Below are 24,628 nucleotides of genomic sequence, written 5' to 3'. Positions count from 1 at the left end.
TCTTACTGCCACTTCCCCTTCCCCAGACAGAATAGTGTTCCTCACTTTTCTCCCCACTAGGCACCGCATCCAGCAAAATTTTCCAGTTCTGCAAATTCAACAGGATTCTTCCATCTGGCAGATCTTCCTCACTCTCCTGCCTTTCTGTTTTCCCAGGATTCACTCTTTCCATGACTCCTTGGTCTAGTCATCCTCCCCCCCCCCCCCCCCCCCCCAACTCCTTCCCGGTTCCTGACACTTTCCCCTGTAACAGTTGGAAGTGTTACATCAGTTCTTACACCTCTTCTCTCAACTCCGGCCAGGTGCCAAACAGCTATTCCAGTTGAGGTAGAGATTCATACGCACCTCCTCCAATCCTGTCTATTGAAGTTTGAGCTTGTGATGTAGATTCCTATATATCTTTGAGAACAAGCATAGACTAGGCAACTCTTTTGCAAGGCACGTGCTCTCTGTCTGCAAGGGTTTTGTGCTTTAGCAGCATCGCAACTCCTTTCTCATTCCCACACCTGTCTGTCCTTGGCTTTTTCCATTGCCATGGTGATGTCAAACACAAACAGGAAAAATAGCACCTTGTATTCCACTTGGGCAACCTTCAGCTCAGTGGTGTGAACTTTCCAATTTAATGTAACCCAACTTATGTATTCCTTGAGCAACATACACAAAATGCTGGAAGAACTCAGCAAGTCGAGCAGAATCTACGGAGGGGAATAAACAGTTGATATTTTGGATCGAGATCCTTCAAAGGCCCGAAATGTTAAATATTTATTCCCTTTCATAGACACTGCCTGATGTACAGAGTTCCTCCAGCATTTTGTGTGTTTTGCTAAAGATTTCCAGCATCTGCAGAAGCTCTTGTGTCCTTCTTGTTACGTGCTATCATCATCCCCTGTCACCTGGCTCCTCCTGCCCACACAAACAGATCAATCTACCCACCTACCTTCTTCCTTGGTTCTCCTTTCTATCTCCTCCTCCACCTACCTGCCCGTCATCCCTCCATTATCTGGTTCCTCCTATCACCTACCATCCCCTACTTCATCCCTCCCACTTGCTTCCATATGCTGGTTACCTTCCCTCTACATTGTCCGTCCCTAAACAGTGCCCACCTTTGCTCTCATAGATGGTGATTGACCTGCTGAGTTCTTCCAGCAGTTTATTTTTTGCTACAACAGCAAAAATACTATGAAGTATTTTGGGGTAAACGAAGAACATGGAATGTGATATCATAATGAAATAAATCCCAGTCACGCAATACTCTCCAATCACTCTGTAAGCGTGATGCGCAGAAACGTAGCTGATACTAACCTTGCCTATTTGCACCATTTTGCTTGATACCTGGAATCTCATCATCTTCAGATCTCTCCTCGGCAAGTCCGGGAGGCAGCATTTGCCCTCTGATTCTTGCTTCTCTATTCCTAGGCAGACTTTGGCTCCGTTGTTTGCAAACTCTGCTGTGAGAACCCGGTCCCAGCTCACACTCTACCAATGGGAAAGGCCCATCACGGTCATGGTTGTGGTGTCTCTGAACAGGCAATGTTGCCTGCCTTCTCCTCTCGGGTGACATCAGTCCTGTTCTACCAGTTACATATTCTGTTTCCAGAGGGATAGTCTGCAAGAAGTGCAGCCCCGAACTAGTCAGAGGAGTTTCAATCAGATCCTGCCATGACCGTCGCTCTCTGTATGAAGATCTACAACCAGATGAATGGGTACTTCCTGATGCATCGTGTCGCGAATCCTCAGCTGATGAGTGTGAGTATGTTGACTCACTCGAGAAGTGACGTCCATGCTTAGATTCAGGAAAGGGACTTGATGAATTCATCTGTGGAGAGTAACCAGAAGAGTTAGCCAGTACTGAACGAACAGGTTAATCCGTGCATAGTTCTGTATGTACAGTATGAGCCGTAAATTGCTATTTGTCATATCTTTCCATTGCAAACTTCTCTTCCAGCTTGTCTAGATCTAGACTCCTGCAGTCCCTGATTCTTTCGTCCCGACTGCACTTGTTTGTCCTTTAAAACTTACATCTTTAACCAAGTTCTTGTCATACATCCTGAAATATCTTGAATATATTGTTTGATAATTATTTCTTTAAAATTGTTTAAGAAATTATACTCTGTGTGAAACTGCTACATAAGTAAAGGCTTTCATTCTTGTTCTGTGCAGCTCAGCTTTATAACGGACAAGAAGCCATTTGGCTCTTTGAACCTGTATGAGCCCTTGGAAAAGGGTTTCATTCCACATATTTCCTTTTACAGAATATATCCAAGATCTGCATCCAATCCCCTTCCAGTCACTGCATTTCACAGCACCTTCTTTTCCAGCTGTCCACACTGAAGTTTGATCACTCAGTTTTCCAAATATCTCAACTTTGGATGAGTTGATAGTCTCATGTATGATTCCAGCCTCACTCCAAGTCTTGTGCATGAATCAGATAGGTACTTCCATGCTGTGCTGATGAACATTATGTGAGTGTATGAGATGTTTGCATGCTTATACCTTAAATACAAATGAGCAGGACAGCTTTGATACTTACTGATGGTGTCCGGGGATAGGTGTCACACACAACTGAAGGGACTTCTGCTTTCACAGCTAAGGAATCATTAACATCCTCTTGGTCACTTTCACTCCAGTAGTCTAATGAGGAATAAAAACACCTTATAACAAATCATCATTCAGGCCCACAATGGCGGGAATGCACAGCCTTGAGAGATGCAGTCTCACAGATTGGGACTTTGCACTGGAGTCACTGAGTAAAGAGGTTGCTGGTGGGAAGTGAGAGAATAAATTTCTGGAATATTTATGGTGAGTAGAGTATGGCAAATGTTGTTCCATTGTTCAAGAATGGTCAGAGGATAACCATGGGAATTATAGACTAGTGAGTCTTATATCAGTGGTAAGCAGACAGAGAGGATTCTTAGGGACAGGATTTATGAGCACGTGGAGAAGCATAGTCACATTAGGGACAGAATGCATGGCTTTGAGGGGGCAGGTTCTGTCTCTTGAACCTGATTGCATTTTTGAGGGGGTAACAGATCAAATTGATCAAGATAGAGCCATGGATGAGGTGTATATGGAATTTAGTAAGGCGTTTCACAAGGTTCTCCATGGTAGGTTCATCCAGAAAGGCAAGAGGCATGGAAACATGGCTGCATGGAATTGAAATTGGCTTGCCCACAGAACACTAATGGTGGTAGTAGATGGAGCTTATTCTGCTGGAGTACTGCTGTTCTGCTGGGATCCGTTCTGGTTTGGCTCCCCTGCTTTTTGTGACTTTTATAAATGACTCTGATAAGGAAGTGAGGGTGAGTCAGTAAGTTTCAATATAATATGAACATTGGAGCTGTTGTAGATATTATAGAGTGCTGTCAAAAATACAATGGGATATAGACAAGATACCCCCATTTGGGTGGAGAAGTAGCGGGTGCAGTTCAAACTAGAAAAGTGTGATGTGATACACTTTGGAAGTTCAATTTGAAGGTAGATTAGAAGGATTGGCAGGTTTCTTAGCAGTGTGGAAGAGCAGAGGGATCTTAAGGTTCAAGTTCTTAGATCCCTCAACATCACCAAGCCAGTTGGTAGAGTAGGAAAGAAAGTCTATGGTGCACTGACGGGTGGCAATTACATTCATGAAAGGTCAGTGGAGGAAAGTTCAGGGAAGACATTAGAGGTAGAGTACTGAAGGTTTTTCACGCAGGGAAGGGTAGGTACCTGGAGTGTAGCTGCATGGCGTGGTAGTAAAGGCTGATACAATGGAGACATTTAAGAGACACTTAGAGATCACATTGGATGTGAGGAAAATGGAGATTTATGGGTGGTGTAGGAGGACAGAGTTTGATTGATCATGGAGTAGTTTTATACTGGTCAGCACAACATCATGGGCTGAAATGCTCATGCTATGCTGTGCTGTTCTGTACCTTATCAACTTGTTTTTACTGACAGAACTCCTGCTCCTCCTCTTTTGACTACCTGGGCTGAATGGTTGATAAAAAATTCTAGCCCTTTATATGCAAACCATTGACTCCCCACTATTTGCTCAAGTTGTTGTTTGTGATATCATTTCTGGAAACCTTTGAAAGATCCTCAACACAATCTCTTCCATTTCTCTCTCAGCAGGTGCTGCCTGACCTGCAAAGTATTTCTAAAATTTTCTGCTTAAATTTTTAGTTACTGTAATTAATTCAGATAGGTTTCTGTAGTGAAGAGTGTGTTTGCATTTGGAGGATGCCAGTGTACTGAGAAGGAAACTGCGATTCCTGGTTTCTCCATGTGTGCTATCTTGATTCTAATGACATGCCATGCAAGATTGACATTAGACCAAGCTTTGTATAACTGAAGTTTAGTAAGAAGTTGTCAACAATCATAGAGGATTCCTTTTATCTTCACTACCAAGATTTTTCCAGAGTTAAGAGTTAATACTGCTTGAGGTATGACATTGAAAGACTGTAAGGCTGATTTTGTGAATTTACTTGCACCTTGTGCAGATATTTATCTATCCAGGATTGGGCTGTATTCCCAACTTTTGGCCCATATAAAGTCATTCCAGATATTTAATGGGCATTCATAACTTAATACAACTTACCTGGTTGATAACCGCCTAGGCAGAATTATACTTTCATTTTTACACCATTAGCTATTCTTCTGTAAAAAGTGAAGCAGCATCTAGAAATAAACATTTTGATGAAAACCCCAAATCTAGCGTATTTGTTTGGATGTACTAGGGAGATGGTGCTTGGGAAGCTGAGAAGTCTGATGGTAGATATGTCAACCTCACCAGATGGACTACACCTGAGGGTTCTGAAAGAGTTAGCTGAAGAGATTGTGGAGGCAGTAGTAATTTTAATCTTTTAAGAATCAACTGATTCTGGCATGGTGCCAGAGGACTGGGAAAATGCAGATGCACTCCACTCTTCAAGCAGAGGGGGCAGAAGAACAGAAATTATGGGCGAGTTAGCCTGACCTCAGTGGTTGGGAAGATGTTGGAGTCGATTGCTAAGGATGTGGTTTCGGTATACTTGGAGCCACATGATAAAATGGGCCAAAGTCAGCACGGTTTTCTCTAGGGAAAATCTTGCTTGACAAATCTGTTGGAATTCTTTGAAGAAGTAACAAGCAGGATAGACAAAGAAGAATCGGTTGTTGTGTACTTGGATTTTCAAAAGGCCTTGACAAGGTGCCACACATGAGGCTGCTTAACAAGCTTTGAGCCCATGGTATTACAGGAAAGACATTATCATGGATAGAGCTTTGGCTGATTGGCAGGAGGCAAAGAGTGGGAATAAAGAGAACCTTTTCTGATTGGCTAGTGGTGTGCCCCAGGGGTTGGTGATAGGGCCAGTTCTTTTCACATTGTATGTCCGAGTTGATGGTTTTGTGGCCAAGTTTTGTGGATGATACAAAGATAGGTGGAGGGGCAGGTAGTATTGAGGAAGAAGGGAGACTGCAGAAGGACTTAGACAAATGAGGAGAATGGGCAAAGAAGTGGCAGATGGAATACAGTGATGGGAAGTGCATGATCACGCACTTTAGTAGAAGAAACAAAAGCGTAGACTTTTTTCTAAACATGGAGAAAATTCAAAAACGAAGTGCAGAAGTACTGGGTGTTATTGTGCCGGATTCATTGAAGGTTAACTAGCAGGTTGAGTCGGTGGTGAGGGAGGCAAATGTAATGTTAGCATTTATTTCAAGAGGACTTGAATATCAAAACAAGGGTGTAATGTTGAGGCTTTATGAGGCACCAGAGATGCCTCTCTTAGAGTATTGTGAGCAATTTTGGGCCCCTTATCTAAGAAAGGGTGAGTTGGCATTGGACAGGGTTCAAAGGAGGTTCACAAAAATGATTCCAGGTTTGTCATTTGAGGAGTGTTTGATGGCTGTGGGTCTGAACTCACTGGAATTTAGAAGAATGAGGTGGCAGGCATCCCAATGAAGCCTATCAAATGTTGAATGACCTAGATAGAGTGGAAGTGGAGAAGGTGCTTCCCATAGTGAGGGAGTGTAGGACCAGAGGGCACGAACTCAGAATAGAGGGAAATCCATTTAGAAAGGATATGAGGAGGAATTTCTTTGGCCAGAGGTTGGTGAAACTGTGGAATTATTGCCACAAGTGGCTGTGCATTTAAGGCAGATGTTGATAAATTCTTGATAAGTCAGGATGTGAAAGGTTACGGGGAGGAGGCAGGAGAATGGGGTTAAAGGGAAATGGGCCAGCCATGATAAAACAGCAGCCCAGACTTGATGCGTTGAATGGCCTAATTCTGCTCCAGTGCCTAGAAATTCATTGGCCCATTGGTTGGGAGACTGTGAGTGTGTTCTTTTTTTCATTTATTCATTCTTTTGGGATTTGAGCATCACTGGACAAAGTACGGAGCTGTTATTGTATTTTCTGGTAGATAACTTTTTGTAAATATTGGCAGTTTCATTTTCACTATTTTCACTAACTTTTTGAAGTTTGATTTTTGATACACTTGATAAAAACCCCTGCACCATAGTGCTAAGCGACTCCAAACATTTTTTTCTTTGGTTATAACCCATGATCTAACAGTTGTGCTTCCTCAGGATCTTACATGTTTCAATGAGTGCACATAACTTGCAGGACAGAAAAGGGGTTGGGTCCGGCTGAAGGGTTTCGGCCCAAAACACCAACTCTATTCTTTTCCATAGATGCTGCCTAGCCTGCTGAGTGTTTCCAATTTTGTCTGTTTTTATTTAACATTTCTTGCATCTGCCATTTTATGACTTTTATTTCAAATGATCATTCACTCAGCCAAAGTAGTTATTTATACACTACATGCTGAAGAAAATGGAATATAGCTTTAATATTGAATCAGCATACAGGACAGAGTTTGAAAATCTGGCTAAGTGGCATAATAACAACAACCTCTCAGTCAATGTCAATAAGACTAAGGAACTGATTGTAGAATTCAGGGGAGGGAAATCAGAGGTCCATGAGCCAATCCTCATCGGAGGATCAGAGGTGGTCAGTAACTTTAAATTCCTCAATGTCACTATCTTAGAGGACCTGTCCTGGACCCATAATTGCTAAAAAAGCACAACAGCACTTTTACTTCCTCAGGAGTCTGCAGAAACTCGGCATAGCATCAAAAACCTTGGCAAACATCTATGGATGTGTGGTGGAAAGTGTGCTGACTGGCTGCATTACAACCTGGCAGGGGAACACCAATGACTGCGCTGAAAATCCTACAGAAGGTAGTGAATTTGGCCCAGTATATCCTTGGTAAACTCCCCCAACCATTGAGCACGTCTACATGAAATGTTGCCATAGAAAAGCAGCATCCATCGTCAAAGATCCTCACCACCCAGTCCATGCTATTTTCTTGCTGTTGTTTTCTTGAGATACAGGTACCTCAGGACTTGCAACACCAGATTCTAGAACAGTTACTACTCCTCAATCATCAGGCCCTTGAACAAAAGGAATTAACTACACTCATTCTACTTCTGGTGGTTCTACAACTGATGGTCTCACTTTAAGGACTCTTTATCTTGTTATTTCATGCTGTTGTTATTTGTTGCTATTTATTTATATTTGCATTTGCAGGGTTTGTTGTTCATTGATCTTGTTTGTAGTTACTGATCTATAAATTTGTAAAGTCTGCCCACAGAAAACAATCCCAGGTTTGTATCCAGTGACATGTATGCACACTGATAATTAATTTTATTTTGAACTTTGAACTTATTCTTAGAAATGCCTAGATATTAAAAGGATCTGAGGGGCAACTTCTTCATTCAGCGTGTGATAGATACGGAAATGGTTAAAGGGGATATAATTATAATATCTCAAAAACAAATGGTTAAGTACACAGACGGGAAATGTTGAGATGGATATAAACCAAGCCCTGGAAAATGGGATGAACTTAGGTTGGCAGTTTGGTCAACATGGAGAAGTTGGGTTAAACGAACCTGTTTCTATGCTGTGTTACACTATGACTCCGTGTCTCAGTTCCAGACAGAATTGTAACAGAAAATGGAGGTAATTATTTCATTATTTCCCAGACCCTGAACTGCTTCTTTATAGGAATGGGACAATATCCTGGACCTGGATTTTTGGATGTTTGAGGGGATAGAACTGCAGTATAGTGATGAATTGTCAGCAGAGCAGTTAAGTTACAACACCAAAGCCAGAGCTCTGGTACACTGATTCAGAAATGTGTTTGAATATCACTATGGCAGCTGGGGGAACATAAAGTCATGCCTTTAAATATATCTGGAATTAAAGCTCATCTCCTCATCTCATTAATGGTAAGTATGAAACAACCAGAATGTTGTAAAAAAATCTCACCTGGGTCATTAACGGCCTTACTAAGTCTTGCCTATGTGGCACTCTAGGCCTAACAATGCACGTAACTATCCTCAGAGCCAGGCAATTAGGGATGGACAATAAATGCTGACACTGTCAGCGATGTCCTTCAGGAGCCTTACCAAGTCCTGGGAAATGAGCAGCAATGACAAAACTGTTGAATGAGTGTAAACACAAAGTACACTGCAGATGCTGTGGTCAATGAGTGTACTGCACACACAGTCATAATTTAAATTTAGTAGCCTTTCCATTCAGCTAAGTAATCTCTTTCTGGACTTGTTATACCATTCGGATTGTGACTACTAAGGCTCTCTTGGAGTGAGTTATATCATTCTTTATGCTTTATGGCGAGGTTTTGTCAATGATACAATACTTCTCAAATTAAAGAAAACCATTCCAAGGAGAACTAAGAAAGAACTGTTAATATTTTCAATGTTTTTTTTCCTCTCTCCAGTAGTTGCCTTGATGAGAGTTTCATATCTTCAGTGATTATCTCCACGCTGCTTTGTGATATTGTTAATTCAGCACTGTGATAATGGGCTTATCACTGAGGGACCAGATGTGAGGGCCTAACCTGTGCAAAACCAGATGTTGATCTGATTGGTGAAGTGCTTTGCCGTAATGACAATCCACCTACCAGTCAGAGTCCTGTCATGCTGCTGGGAGCTAAATTTTTGTGTTTGTGGGCGACATCCTCTTCTAGAAATTTCGGGTCTGCCGGGAAGTTTTAGTGGATGTGGTGACAGGGCTCAGACAGAGAAGTCCCTGGAAATATCAAAGTCTCCAGCTCATTCTGGAACTTGGGGGAGAAATGTGGGGTAAAAAGGAATTGGTGGAAGTTGGTGATGATATGAAAAATTAAGATCACTATAAAATAGAAAAAAATTATATACTTTGGGAAGATTTTTGGTAGAGAGAATTTAGCTAAGACTTATTTCTATTTGTAACTTTTCTGTTGGGTTATGTAATTGTGCCCTTTGAAAGTGCCTTGGGTAATTAAAAACCAGCACTGGTCTTTTTTTCCAAATGTCGCAAAATTATTAGCCTGCTCAGCACCTATAAAATGCTTCACCCACTTTGTGTTGGGAGAGTTTGTTCATGGCAGGGAAGGAAGAGGGTGGAGTGGGAGTAACTATACCACAAGGCCTGGTACAAATATAAATTTATCTTTCACATAGGTGAGAAAATGCAAACCAGCCCACGCAATGTCAACCTCTTGTGAAAGCCTCAATAAAAAGCTGCATAATGTGGTTTCTTGTAGTTAAATGTTTCCACTGATAAATCCAGTTTCAAATGATAAAGTTTTTGTTTATATTATTTTTATTCAATAATATAGAACACCAGTTAAACATTTCTGAACTGCATTATCAGTTAGTTTAAATAATAAAATTGAACAAAGTTCCACTAAAATTGCATAGACTTGTACTTAAATGTAAAATTCTTTAATAGCGGAACATGGGTCAGAAAGGTCTTTTGTTGATTACATTCTTTTGTTCTTCTAAAGAAATTTTCAGTGGTGAATAGTTTAAAATTGATAGGTAGATGTTGATTACTAGAATGGTATATTCAAACCAGAACATTATCATCTCACAAATCATGAAGCAATAACTGGCTGAGGTACTACATTCCAAGATAATACTCTCTCTCAAGAGTCTATCCTTTAAACCTTGGTCGAGGCTTTCAGGTACATTCATTGTATTATGGATTATGAAAACACGGTACACTTGTGTTATAAGCTTATGCAGTAAATTATTTACAATGTTTACCTAGCAACTTTGCAGTATTCTCCTTTCAAATGGATAGCCAGATGACTTAGTAAAATTATATCCAATCAGTCATGAGGAATAATGGGAGTGGTCTAAACCATGAGGAATATTGGAATATCTCCGTTCCACGTTCCGAGAAATGTGCACATCACCACTTGGTGTCCCTAGACCACACAATGTATTATCACTTCAACTTTAATCTTACCATGTCTTATGGGAGTTGGGCATTTGGGTAGCAGAGGTATAAATGTAGACATAGAAACCTTGAACAATACAGCACTGGACAGGCCACTCAGCTCACAATGCTGTGCCAATATTGATGCCAATTTAGGCTAAATATCCTCTTCCTGTGTATCATCTATATCCCTCTATTCCCTTCATATTCATGTGTCTATCTAAAAACCTCCACTGAATTGCCCAATTCCACTACTACCCCTTGTCACCCATTCCAGGCTCCTATCATTCTCTGTGTAAAATAACTTACCACTCAGGTCACATTTAAATTTCTCTCTGCTAAACTTAAAAACATGTCTTCTAGTTTCTACCTGACATTTCTAAGCAGGGGGGTGATAGGTGGAAGAGGTACAGAGCTGACAGAGAAGGAATATGATAGGAGAGGACAGTGGACCGTAGAAGAAAGGGGAGGAGGATGGGAACCCGGAGGAAGGAGATTGGTAAGTGAAGAGAAGAGAAGGGGTGAGAGGGTAACAATATTGGAGAAATTATCAGGAGTTAGAGGAATTGATGTTCATGCCATCTGGTTGGAGACCATCGAGATGGAATATGAGGTGCTGCTCCTCCAACCCGAGTTTAGCCTCATCACGGCAGTAGAGATCACGGACAGACGTGTCTGAATGGGAATGGGGAGTTGAATTGAAATGGGTACCATAGGAGTGCAGCTTGACAAAGTGCTCTCTCAATGTGCATCAGTTCTTGCTGAGTTGCTCCAGCATTTTGTGTGTGTTGCTCAAGATTTCCAGCATCTGCAGAATCTCTTGCATTTGTAGTATCCTGGTAAACCTCCTTTGTGCCCTCTCCATAGTCTCCATATCCTTTCTATAATGGGGCAACCAGAACAGTATGTAACACTTCCAAGTGTGGTCTCAGAAAAGTTTTATATTGCTGCAGCATGACTTTTGTACTCTTATACCCAACAACCCTACCAACAAAGGCAAGCCTTCTATACACCTTCTTTGCCACCTTATCCACCTGCATAGGCTCTTTCAGTGACTATGGATTTGGACCCCAATCCACCTCTGTGCCTCAGTGCTACTAAGGGGTCAACCAACCATCAATGGTATACTTTCTCCTTGTATTTGACCACCCAAAGTGCAATAACTCACTCCTGCCTGGATTAAACGCCATCTGCTAGTTTCCTACCCATATCTGTAACTAATCTATATCCAGCTGTATTCTTTGATAATCTTTTACACTGTCCACAGCTCCAGCAATCTTGGTGTCATCTGTAAACTCTGTCACAAACAGAAGTCATTGCAAGATGTCATTGGTCATGAGCCTGCAGCCAGAACAACAGACTTCCATTTCTACTCACTGTCTTTGATTGGCAAACAGTTACAAATCTAAACTTGGAATCGCATGTATCTGAATCAACTTACCATTAGGGACCTTATCAAATGCCCTACTAATAGATAATGGCCTTGCTGTCATGATGCACATTTGGCACCTCCTCAATTGTTTGTGCAGCATAACCTGCTCCATACTAAACCAAGTTGACTGTCCCTAAACAGGCCACGGGTTTCCAAATGTGTATAACTCCAATCCCCGAGTACGCTCTTCCAAAGCTTCCTTCCCACTGGCTGACCATTTCCGGGATTGACCTTATTTTGCTCTTGAACAAAAGCACAGCATTTGTTACTTTCCGGTCTTCTGGGACCTCACCTGTTGCTAGTGAGATCAAAAAGATCCTTGTCAAAGCCCCAGCAATCCTCACTTGCTTTTTTCAATATTTTGGAAGATACACCATTGGGCTCTGAAGATTTATTCACCTTAATGTTTTTCAGAAGACTGAGCATTAGGTCATCCATAATCTCAAAATACCCCAGCACATTAGTACTATTCTCCTCGGCAAATACCTACATAGAATACTCACTTGCTTTGGCTACAAACACAAATACCCCTTCATTTATCCCTGAGTGAACTTATCTTTTTCTTCGTTATCCCCTTTATTCTGAATGTAATTTAACTTGCCTTGGTATTTTCCTCAATCCTGCTTGTTGAAGACATTTTCATGGCTCCTTTGGCCTTCTTTATCTCCTGCTTGAGCACTTTCCATGCTATCCTTATATTCTACCAGGGCCCAGTCCGACTTTAGATTCCTAAACTTTATATATGTTTCTTTTTATATCTTGATTAAATTCAGGACTCTTGGGTCATCCAAATAACTGATATATATCACAAACAATACAGCTCCCAGCCTTAACATCTTTGTTCTACTGTCTACCAGAATACGCCGATCCTAAACTCTGGTCAGCTTTTTTTAAAACAGCTCTGGCGTCAGATATGGACTTGCCTGGCAGCACCTGCTTCCAATCAAAGCTCCTTAGCTTCTGTCTTATCCTGTTGTAATTTTCCCTGCCCTTCCCACAATTTTATCCTAATTCATAACTATCTTCAAACAATATGGATTGTGGTCATATTCCCTAAATATTCACTCACTCTCACATCAGTCATCTAGCCTGGCACATTTCCCAAAACTTTTCTCCAATTGGACTCTTCATATACTGTTTCAAGAACTCCTCTTGGATGCACTGAAGAAATCTCCCTCCATCTGAGTTTTTGTATTAAGGAATGAGTACAATCAATCAATACAGGAGAGGTTAAAGTCCCCCACTTAAGCAACCTTGTTGTTTCTGCACTTTTTCATAATCTGCTTACATATCTGTTCCTCCACCTCTCAGTGGCTATTGGGAAGCCCATAGCATATTCCCATCAGTGCAATTGCACCTTTCTCATTATTGAGCTCCACCCCAATTATGTCAATGGATGGGCCCTCTAGTATGTCCACACTGAGTGCTGCTGTGACATCGTCACCTATCAATCAACCACTTCTTTTACTCTCTCTCTTTAATGTCTAAAACAATGAAACCCAGCAATGTTGAGCTGTCTCTCATGCAGCTAGGTCTCGTAATAGCAGCAACATCCATGTACTGATCCAAACTCTAAGTTCATCTCCTTACCCATGATGCTTGCAATGTGAAATAAACACATTTCAGCCCATCTGTTAGCTTGTCATTTGCCCTCCTTCCTTTCAGTGTTACCTGTCATATCAGCTTTCTTGCCCTCAGCCCTTACCACCGGTTGCCTTGCTTCCGTTAGTTCTCACCTGCCTGCCACTCATTTAAACCCTTCTGAGTAGCATTAGCAAACCTCCTGGAAAGGATATTGGTTCCCCTCCTGTTCAGGTGCAAACATAGGAAAAATTTCTCTTCTACAATGCTGAAAGGTAGCAAAACATTTTTCATTTTTATTCCATTGACACAAATTGCTTCACTGTCAGGATACTGATGAAGCAATCCCATATTATTGCTTCTAACTCTGGATTGGCAGCTTGCAGACCTAATGTTCATGAAAGGCAATGTTTCATCAGCGGTCTGCTTTTGTGGAGTTCAGTCACACGATAGAATCAAAGAATGAAAAGGCCTTGTAGCTCACTCACCATACTGACGCAGGACATCTGTACTCATTCCACTTACTGGCGCTCGATCCATAGCCTTTCTGGCGTGGTGATTCAAATATTTGTCTAGATACCTCTCAAATATCCCCTGACTCCATCATTACCTCAGATAGTGAATTCCAGATTCCAGCTATCTTCTAGGTAAATTTCTCCTTCAGATCTACTCTAACCCCTTTACTCCTCACCTTATGTGTTTTCTAGTTTTGGCATTGACCTGAGGGCAACTTATTGTAGCTACTTAGTCTACCTGCCAGCATATCCTTGGAATGTGGAATGAAATTGAGGAACCTGTGAGAAGCCTATGAGGTCAACGGGAGAACATGTAAACTCCTTACAGATACGTCAATTGTCAGAATTAAACCTGGATCACTGGAACTGTAAGGCAGCAGCTCAACTCATTGTACCTCTGTGCTAACAACTGCTTCCTGATAGTTTTTTTTTGTTAACTGGCCTGCAATCTACAGATATATTTGCCGTCAAATTTGCTGAAAAACTGTAATAAGTGTCCTGTTGTTAATTTTGTGAAAGTCATGATTTTGTTTCTCGTCACGTCCACTCTCTTCCAAGCGCAAAATAAATACCAACCACATTATCTCTGCCGAGGTTGGCTTTGTCAGACATGCATGTGTACAAAAAAACAATAAGGGAAAAAATCATTCAGTTAAACAACCCAGAGGAGCTATTCCCCAATTGGTCCATGTGTAGTGATTGTTGTAGGGACATCACAAACCAAAATTAAAAAACAATGCAATAAGAAATGAATTAAACAAAAGACAATTTCTCCTCGAATTCTCCTCTTGCATTTTGTGTAAATTGTCTTACATATAAAGACTATATGGACTTTAGGGACATACAATCAATCTACGTATATAAGCTATCTGATGTATTTTTATTTGTTTATGTTTTTATTATTATTGTGTTCTTTACCTTATTGTGCTTTTTATCTGTGCTGCTTCAGATCTGGGGTAATGATTATTTTGCTCTCTTTTACAATTGTGTGTTGGAAATGGCATTAAACAATCTTGAATCTTGTTGAAAGGACTCATGATTAAAGCAACTGAACCTCTTTCCTGTTATAGTAAAATATGTCTGGACTCATTTACAGTGCCTTGAAAAAGTATTCAGCCTCACAACTACTTTCACATTTTACTGTCTCATTTTCTAAATTTAAAATATATTGACATAGGATTTTTTGAGCTAATCTACAAAATGCTGTGCATCATATCAAATCAAAAGAAAAAATCCAAAATCTGTTAACAATTTACTAAAAATTAAAAACCAAAATTGTGAGGCTGAAGAAGTATTCATACCCTTTACAATTACTATGCTAACTTTCCTCAGATACAATATACTGTATTATCTTACCAACTTACCCAACTTCTTGTTGTAGAAAATTGGAGGATCACCTGTTTTGAATGAATTTATAAGAATAAACCACCCCATCTCTCTGTAAGATCCAATAGTATGGTAGATTTTAAACTGACCAAACCAAAATGAAGACAAAAAGGCATTCAAGACAAGCCAGGGAAATGATAATAGAGAAGTACAAATCTGGGGAAGGGTACAAGACCGTCTTAAAGGCACTGAACATACCTCGGAGTTCAGTGTAGTCCATCATGAAAAAGTGGAAAAAATATGAAACTACAGTCACACTGCCTAGGTCAGGCTGCCCCTCTAAACTTAGTCACCAGAGAAGAATGGCACTCGTAAGCAAGACTACTGTGATGCCAACAGTCACTCTGAGTGAGCTGCAAAAGTCAGTGGCTCCAACTGGATATAAAGTTCATGGCTCCACAATCTCTAAGAAGGCCTTGGACTGAAAGGGTATTTATGAAAGAATGGAAAAGAAGCTGCTCTGGCTAAATAAAAAGCATATCCTTGCACATCAAGACTTTGCAAAGTATCACTTAGAAGAAACTGTAACGATGTGGAACAAGGTTTTGTGGTCGGATGAAATTAAAGTGGAACTTTATAGCCTCCAACACAGAAGTAGAGTTATGCAATGGGGATTCCTTTCAGCAGCAGGCACTGGAAATCTGGTCAGGATCAATGGGGAAATGAATGCTGCTGAATACAGAGAGATCCTGGGTAAAAACCTGCTAGCCTCTGCCAGAAAGCTTAAGCTGGGAGGAAGTTTGTCTTTCAGCAGGACAACGACTCAAAGCACACTGCCAGAGCAGACATGGTTTCAAATGAAGAAAATCGATGTTCTTGAGTGGCCCAGTCAGAGTCCTGACCTTAACCCGATTGAACATATGTAAGACCTCAAGGTTGCTATCCACCGTTGCTCCCCAAATAACCAGGCACAGCTTGAGCAACTTTGCAAGGAGGAATGGGCAAACCCTGCTCCATCACGCTGTGCAAAGCCAGTAGAGACTTGTCCAAAAAGACTACTGGCTGCAAGAGGTGGTTCAACTGAGTACTGACAAAAGGGATGTGGATACTTTTGAACTACTGATATTTCAGTTTTGTATTTTCAGTTTTTCATGCTTTACAATTTTCCATTTTTTTTGGAGCTCTACTGTGGGAAAAAAAGGAGCAAGTGATTCACAAATAAAAATTCTCTGTTAAATGAATCAAAGTCCTTGGTTGTAATATTTATTTATATGAACAAAGGTTTGGAGGCTAAATACTTCTACAGGGCACTGTACAATCCCAACACCTTTAATAGCCAGTCATTCAATGAGCTATTTCTTTCAAAATATTGCCCTTTTATCTCACCACTCAATTGTTGTCAGTGATTCTTATTTAGTTTTCTTATTTCTATGCTTTACCCTCCAGCTTGCTTTCAGATATTTTCCATTGCAATGGCAGACTTTGATATACAGAAAGGCAATAGGTTTCCCTTTCTTTGATGATGAAAGCTTATGTATGATAGCCCAATGGCTAAACTACTGGCATGGATTTGACAAGGTTCAGTGCTTTTGTGCTTTAATGGGTATTGAGGCTAGAGACAGCAGTACTAACCAAAACAGAACTGGAAATGGAAGATGGCTGACTAGCACAAGTGTTAAGAGAGTTCATCCCTGACTTTGAAGTTAAATCTCTCCATTAGCTTGTCTGTAAACAGGTGGCTGAAGAATACCAGATGCCCTCCTCGCTCTATCAACTTTTCAATAAAAGAGAACTTGGAGTTCTAGAGTTCAAAAGTAATGTGAGCAAAACTCCAAATAGGTGCTCAGGCTAAATCACAGTCATGATCAAGAAAAGAAAATGATACAGTGAAGAAAGGAAAATGGAAAATATTTTATTCCTCAACGTGTCTTGAGAAGAATTGTTGACAGCCAGTACATTAAACAATGGGATGGTGCTCTACATTAAGAACATGAACCCAGGGGCGAGAATTGAACAATGGCTCAGGGCAAGGTATTTGAGATTTAAGGGTGACTTGAAGGAGACCTTCTGCTGGTTTGAAGGGATTTGAGGCTGGTGAGTACCAGAGTGTATTGCTGGAGAGTGCTGGAAGCAGAATCACTAACAGAATAGTGCTTGTCCGTTAGTGATTCATAGAAAACCTACAGCACAATACAGGCCCTTCGGCCCACAATGCTGTGCCAAACATGTACTTACTTTAGAAATTACATAGGGTTACCCATAGCCCTCTATTTTTCTAAGCTCCATGTACCTATCCAGGAGCCTCTTAAAAGACCCGATTATATCCGCCTCCACCACAGTCGCCGGCAGCCCATTCCATGCACTCACCACTTTCTGCATAAAAAAACTTACCCTGGGCATCCCCCCTGTACCTACTTCCAAGCACCTTAAAACTGTGCCCTCCCATGTTAGCCATTTCAGCCCTGGGAAAAAGCCTCTGACTATCCACATGATCAATGCCTCTCATCATCTTATACACCTCTATCAGGTCACCTCTCATCCTCCATTGCTCCAAGGAGAAAAGGCCGAGTTCACTCAACCTATTCTCATAAGGCACGCTCCCCAATCCAGGCAACATCCTTGTAAATCTCCTCTGCACCCTTTCTATTGTTTACACATCCTTCCTGTAGTGAGGTGACCAGAACTGAGCACAGTACTCCAAGTGGGGTCTGACCAGTGTCTTATATACCTGTAACATTTCCTCTCAGCTCTTAAACTCAATCCCATGGTTGATGAAGGCCACTGCACCGTATGCCTTCTTAACCACAGAGTCAACCTGCGTAGCAGTTTTGAGTGTCCTATGGACTCAGACCCCAAGATCCCTCTGATCCTCCACACTACCAAGAATCTTACCATTAATAAGATGGTATCTGCCATCATATTTGACCTACCAAAATGAACCACCTCACACATATCTGGGTTGAATTCTATCTGCCATTTCTCAGCCCAATTTTGCATCCTATCAATGTCCCACTGTAACCTCTGACAGCCCTCCACACTATCCACAACACCCCCAACCTTTGTGTCATTAGCACATTTACTAACCCATCCCTCCACTTCTTCATCCAGGTCATTTATAAAAATCACAAAGAGACGGGTCCCAGAGCAGATCCCTGAGGCACACCACTGGTCACTGACCTCCATGCAGAATATGTCCCATCTACAACCACTCTTTGCCTTGTGTGGGGAAGCCAGTTCTGGATCCATAAAGTAATGTCCACTTGGATCCCATGCCTCCTTACTTTCTCAATAAGCCTTGCATGGGGTACCTTATCAAATGCCTTGCTGAAATCCATATACACTACATCTACTGCTCTACCTTCATCAATGTGTTTAGTCACATCCTCAAAAAAATCAATCAGGCTAGTAAGGCACGACCTGCCTTTGACAAAGCCATGCTGACTATTCTTAATCACATTATGCCTCTCCAAATGTTCATAAATCCTGTCTTTCAGATTCTTCTCCATCAGCTTACCAACTACTGAAGTAAGCTCACTGGTCTATAATTTCCTGGGCTATCTCTACTCCCTTTCTTGAATGAGGGAACAACATCCACAGCCCTCCAATCGTCCAGAACCGCTCCTGTTCCCAGTGATGATGCAAAGATCATTGCCAGAGGCTCAGCAATCTCCTCTCTTGCCTTCCACAGTAGCCTGGGGTACATCCCATCCAGTGCTGGTGACTTAATCAACTTGGTCCTTTCCAAAAGCTCCAGTTCATCCTCTTTCTTAATGTCTGTATGCTGTTCTCAATACTCAAGGTGAGGCCGCACCAGTGAGTTAAAAAGCCTCAGCATCACATCCCTGCTCTTACTGTATATTTCAGGTCTCTTCAAATGAATGCTAACATTGCATTTGCCTCCCTCACTACCAACTCAACCTGCAAGTTAACCTTCAGAGTACTCCTCACAAGGACTCCCAAGTCCCTTTGCATCTCAGATATCTGGATCTTCTCCCTGTCTGCACATTTACTTCTACTACCAAAGTGCATGACCATGCATTTTCCAACAATATATTTCATTTGCCATTTTCCTGCCCGTTCTCCTAATCTGTCTAAATCCTTCTGCATCCTACCTGTTTTCACAACACTACCTACCCCTCCACCAATCTTTGTATCATTTGCAAACTTGGAAACAAAGCTACCTATTCCATCATCTAAATCATTGATGTTCAGCATAAAGAGAAGTGGTCCCAAAACTGACCCATGCAGAACATCACTAGTCACTGGCAGCCAACCAGACAAGGATTCTTCTATTCCCACTTGCTGCCTTCTACAAGTCAGCTAATACTCTAAGAATGCTAGTAACTTTCCTATAATACCATGGGCTCTCACGTTTGGCACCTTGTCTAAGGGCTTCTGAAAATCCAAATATGCAACATGCGCCACATCCCTTTTATCTATCCTTCTTGTAATTTCCTCAAAGAATTCCAACAGGTTCCTCAGGCAAGATTTTCCCTTAAGAAAGCCATACTGATTTGTCCTATCTTTTCCTATGTCACCAAGTACTATATAACCACTTAACAATTGATTCCAACATCTTCCCAACCACTGAGTTCAGGCTAACTGGTCTATAATTTCTTTTCTGTTGTCTTCCTCCTTTCTTAAAGAGTGGAGTGACAGTTGCAATGTTCTAGTCCTCCAGAACCATGCCAGAGTCTAATGATTCTTGAAAGATCATCACTAATGGCTCCACAATCTCTACCGCTACCTCTTTCAGAACTCTAGGATGCCATTCATCTGGTCTGGTCTGGGTGACTTATGTACCTTTAGGTCTTACAACTTTTTGAGCACCTTGTAATCGTAACTGCACTCACTTATCTTCCCTCACACCCTTTAACATCTGGCACACTGCTAGTTTCTTCCGCAGTGAGGACGGATGCAAATACTCATTTAGTTCATCTGCCATCTCATTGTCCCCATTATTATTTCTCTGACCTCATTTTCTAGTGGTCCTAAATCCACTCTCTTTCATTTTTTATATACTTGAAAGAGCTTTTTCTATCCATCTTGATATTGTTTGCTAGCTTGCTTTCATATTTCATATGGTTGGGTGCCCATTGGTTGACATGGATGTAGTGGGAAGAATGTCCTTTTTCCATACTGTATGACTGCATGACTTTATTGGTGGTGGATGAGAACAGAAAAATATTCCTAACTAACTAATAATATAATCCACCTATATGTACATTTAGCCTCTGTTTAATACTATCCTGAAAGGAGTAAGACATACATTCCTTAACATGCTCCTGAATGTACCCTGTTGCAAGCTGGAAACAATTGGGCCTACCTTGTTGCTCCAGGCTATCAGTTCTAACAGTGTCTCCCTCTCCAGCTCCTACTAGAAAGTATTTCTGTAGAGCATGAGATCTTTCTTACAGTTATAAAATCTTCAGCTCACCTTCATCTGCTCTGGTCACCTTATCATCAGGTGCATATCCAATAGCAGCTAGTCCTAGTCGGTTCATCCACCTACAGACACAAGAGCAGGGCAAAGAGATAAAGACAGCTTAGGTGGGGTTGATTACAAATTCAAGACCAAAGTTAATCAATCTTTACAATGACAGGATAAGTAATGATGCAGTTATAGTCTTCACAAACAGGGTACTGAATTTGTGATCCAATCTGAATCCCACATTTAACTTAAAGTAATTAAATCAAAATTAAATTATTGGATTGATAGAACAAAAAAACATCTGGATCACAACCTTGGGAGGAAATCTGCCACCCTTACCTGGTTTGGCCCAGAGTGATTCTAGATGTGGTTGACTCTTAATCACCTCTTTGATTTGGAGATAATCAGGGATGGACAATAAATCTAAAATTGCTTGTTATGCCAACATCCCATCAACAAACAAATTAAAACAGCAGCCTAAACACACAGGCTATATTTAACTGAGATGAATCCCAGTGGAAGATGAACTATGTCATATGAGAAATCCTGTTACATTTCTTTAATCACATTTTTCTTTTCAAAATCTGGAATTTTCAGTGTTGATGGCATCTATCACATTCTGCTTTCCCTTTTCCATTTTGATATCCATCATTAGAGCTGGTGGAGCCACATTTAATGTCACTGAATTCTATTCCATTTTACCTAAACAAAGGCACAGAACTTCAAAATCATTCTTCTGAACAAAGATATCCTAAACTTGTTAAGCCACTCTCATATCCCATTCAAAAGGTGAGAGCATTTCATGAACTCCATTATCACTGAGACGTATCAGCCACCTCATTTTGACCCATGTCCATCTTACTCTCCAACCCAACATTCTTCCTCATTTCCCACTGCCCTAGCATTAATTGAAGTTAGATCTTTCTGTTCTCTCTCTCTCTATTATATATCACATCAAGCCTTGCTGATCTGAGGCAAAGCAGTTCCAAAAGTTACTTCTCTATTGTTGGCACTATTACCAAAGCTCCCTATCGACCTGTGGCTCTGACATCAATTGCTATGAAGTGCTTCGAGCGATTGGTTATGGCCCACATCAACCATAACCTACCGGTCAACCGCGACGCTTTGCAATTTGCCTACTGGAATAACAGGTCAACGGCAGATGCTATCTCCCTAGCACTACATTCCTCCTTAGAACACCTGGTGAATAAAGACGCACATGTAAGGCTCCTTTCCATCGACTACAGCTCTGCCTTTAATACCATCATTCCAAATAAACTGATTCCTAAGCTCCGGAACCTGGGTCTTAGCACTCAGATCTGCAGCTGGATCTTCAACTTCCTCACAAACAGGACCCAGGCTGTAAAAATAGGGGACAAGCTCTCCTCTACAATCACTCTGAGCACCAGTGCCCCACAAGGCTGGGTACTCAGCCCCCTGCTGTACTCACTGTACACCCGTGATTGTGTAGCCAAGTTTCTATCAAACTCAATATGTAAGTTTGCTGATGACACCACAATTGTAGGCCGTATCTTGGGTAATGATGAGTCTGAGTACAGAGAGGAAATTAAGAACCTGGTGGCATGGTGCGAAGACAATAACCTATCCCTCAACGTCAGCAAGACGAAGGAATTGGTTGTTGACTTCAGAAGGAGTAGCGGACCGCACGACCCCATCTACATTGGTGATGCACAGGTGGAACAGGTCAAAAGCTTTAGGTTCCTCGGGGTGAATATCACAAATGACCTGACTTGGTCTAACCAAGCAGAGTCCACTGCTAAGAAGGCCCACCAGCACCTTTACTTCCTGAGAAAGCTGAAGAAATTTGGCCTGTCTCCTAAAACCCTCAATAATTTTTATAGATGCACTGTAGAAAGCATTCTTCTAGGGTGCATCACAACCTGGTATGGAAGTTGTCCTGTCCAAGACCGGAAGAAGCTGCAGAAGATTGTGAACATAGCCCGGCACATCACACAAACCAATCTTCCATCCTTGGACTCACTTTACACCGCACGCTGTCGGAGCAGTGCTGCCAGGATAATCAAGGACACGACCCACCCAGCCAACACACTTTTTGTCCCACTTCCCTCCAGGAGAAGGTTCAGGAGCTTGAAGATTTGTATGGCCAGATTTGGGAACAGCTTCTTTCCAACTGTGATAAGACTACTGAACAGATCCTGACCCGGATCTGGGCGGTACCTTCCAAATATCCGGACCTGACTCGCACTACCTTACTTTCCCTTTTCTATTTTCTAATTATGATTTATAATTTAAATTTTTATTATATTTACTTTGATTTGTACTCTAGGGAGCGCGAAGTGCAGAATCATATATTGCTGTGATGATTGTACGCTCTAGTATCAATTGTTTGGTGACAATAAAGTAAAGATGACCTGCTCTTATTCCCATCCTGTCCTGTTACAGTCAGAGTCATACAGCATGGATAAAAACTGTTCAAGCTCAACTAGTCCATGCTTACCAAAATTCCCATCCAAGCTCGTCCTGTTTTCCTGCATGTGTCTCATGCCTAAGCCTTTTCTATCCATGTACCTGCCCAAGTACATTTTAAGTTTTGTCCATGTACCTACCTCAACTGCTTTCTTCGGCAGCTCATTCCATATACTGACCATTCTTTGGGTGAAAAAGTTGTCCTTTGTGTTCCTATTACATCTTTCTTCTCTCACCTTAATCCTATATCTCTTGCTTTTGATTCCCCAACCCTGGGAATCTAGTGCAAATGCCTGTGTGTATTAGGCTTAAAAATGCCCCTCATAACCTTACACAGCTCCATAATATCACCTCTCATTTCCTATGCTTCAATGAAAACAATCACAATCTGCTCAATCTCTCTCCATAACTTAGTCCCTTGAGTTCTAGCAACATCCTTGTATATCTGTTATGCACTCTTTCCAGCTTAATACCACTTTCTTATAGCGGGACAACAAATGCAGCCTCATCAATGGTTTGTTCTTCCCAACATGATGGGATCAGCTTCCACATTTCTGTCGGTGAAACATAGCCTTACTCATCTTGACTGCTCCATTGTCTCAGTGGAGTACTTGGCAGCACAGCAAGTAGAGTCCCTGCCTCACAGAGGCAGTGACCTGGCTTCAATCAGGACTTCTGTTGCTGTCAGTGTGGCAGTTACGTGTTTTCCCAGTGACCATGTGGGTTTTTCCAGCTGCATCTGTTTCTTCCCACTTTCCAGGGGTGCGCAACTTAAATGGCCACGGTAAATTGACCTTTATATAGGGAAGTGGTAAAATCTGGGGACAGTTGATGGGAATGTATGGAGATTAAAGAAAATAGGGTTAGTGTAGGATTAATGTGAGTTGGTGGCTTACATTTGATGTTAAAATAGTGGGCAGAAGGGCCTGCTTCTTTCTTTGACTTAAAATATTATATGATCTACAATTTCTTCCAGTTAAATCTTGGAAGAGTAAAGTCATTATCATTGGCTCCCACTACTCTACACTCACCACCAATTCCATTCCCTTCCTTGTCCAGTTTTCAGGTTAATTTGAACTGTCCACAGCTCTACATTTAATTTCTTTCATACTTTCTTCATAACATAGCTTTCCATCTTCACTTTTCTGTTTCTGGCCCTGAAGTTGAAACTGAGATGCACACAATTTCCCCAGTTAAAAGTTACACTCCAGCTGTACTGAGCATTACGTTGGACAAAATCAATGTTTGCGGTGAGTTTTTGCAGTGTCTCTGTCACAATCATGGACTCTGCCACGGAGTCGGTGCACCCTTGCAGCCAGCCAGCTGAAAGAAGATGGCAATCACGCAAGTGAAAATGCACATTCCAGCCTATTAGGGCTCCTTTGTAATTGTATTTAATCCCTTCCTTTCATTTCAGTCTTGACCGAAGTACAATAACAACAACATTCCCTGCTTACCTTAAACTACGTTCAGGGAAAGAAGATCGGTAATTTAGATAAGCGCTGTTACTGCACTGGTATTAATTTAGTTCTAGGTTATCGTGGTGACACCATTAGTTTTTAGTTAATTTGTGAGGTTTAGTTAGCGAGCCTGTTGGCCTAGCATTTATTATTTTCTTTTGTACTGTACTGTTCTTATTAGAA

At 41.4% G+C, this 24,628-nt stretch overlaps 1 protein-coding gene across 2 annotated transcripts in view; it reads right to left on the bottom strand.

Moving 5' to 3' along the window:
• Positions 1–24,628, bottom strand: part of LOC140734522 (connector enhancer of kinase suppressor of ras 2) — a 1,506,781-nt gene that overhangs the window by 23,404 nt on the left and 1,458,749 nt on the right. For both annotated transcript variants that reach the window (XR_012100554.1, XM_073058598.1), the window contains exons 19-21: positions 20,544–20,614; positions 2,531–2,631; positions 1,303–1,816 (exon numbers count right to left, since the gene is read on the bottom strand). Coding sequence is in view for 1 of the 2 variants with exons in the window: in XM_073058598.1 (XP_072914699.1) it covers positions 1,303–1,816; positions 2,531–2,631; positions 20,544–20,614 (686 nt within the window). In the remaining variant the exon portion in view is untranslated. The remainder of the gene's footprint in view (positions 1–1,302; positions 1,817–2,530; positions 2,632–20,543; positions 20,615–24,628) is intronic.

The sequence above is a fragment of the Hemitrygon akajei genome, chromosome 10 (genome assembly GCF_048418815.1).
Source record: "Hemitrygon akajei chromosome 10, sHemAka1.3, whole genome shotgun sequence".
NCBI classification, from domain to species: domain Eukaryota; kingdom Metazoa; phylum Chordata; class Chondrichthyes; order Myliobatiformes; family Dasyatidae; genus Hemitrygon; species Hemitrygon akajei.
The sequence above is the reverse complement of the archived record's forward strand: the minus strand, read 5'-3'. Positions and strand labels throughout refer to the sequence as shown.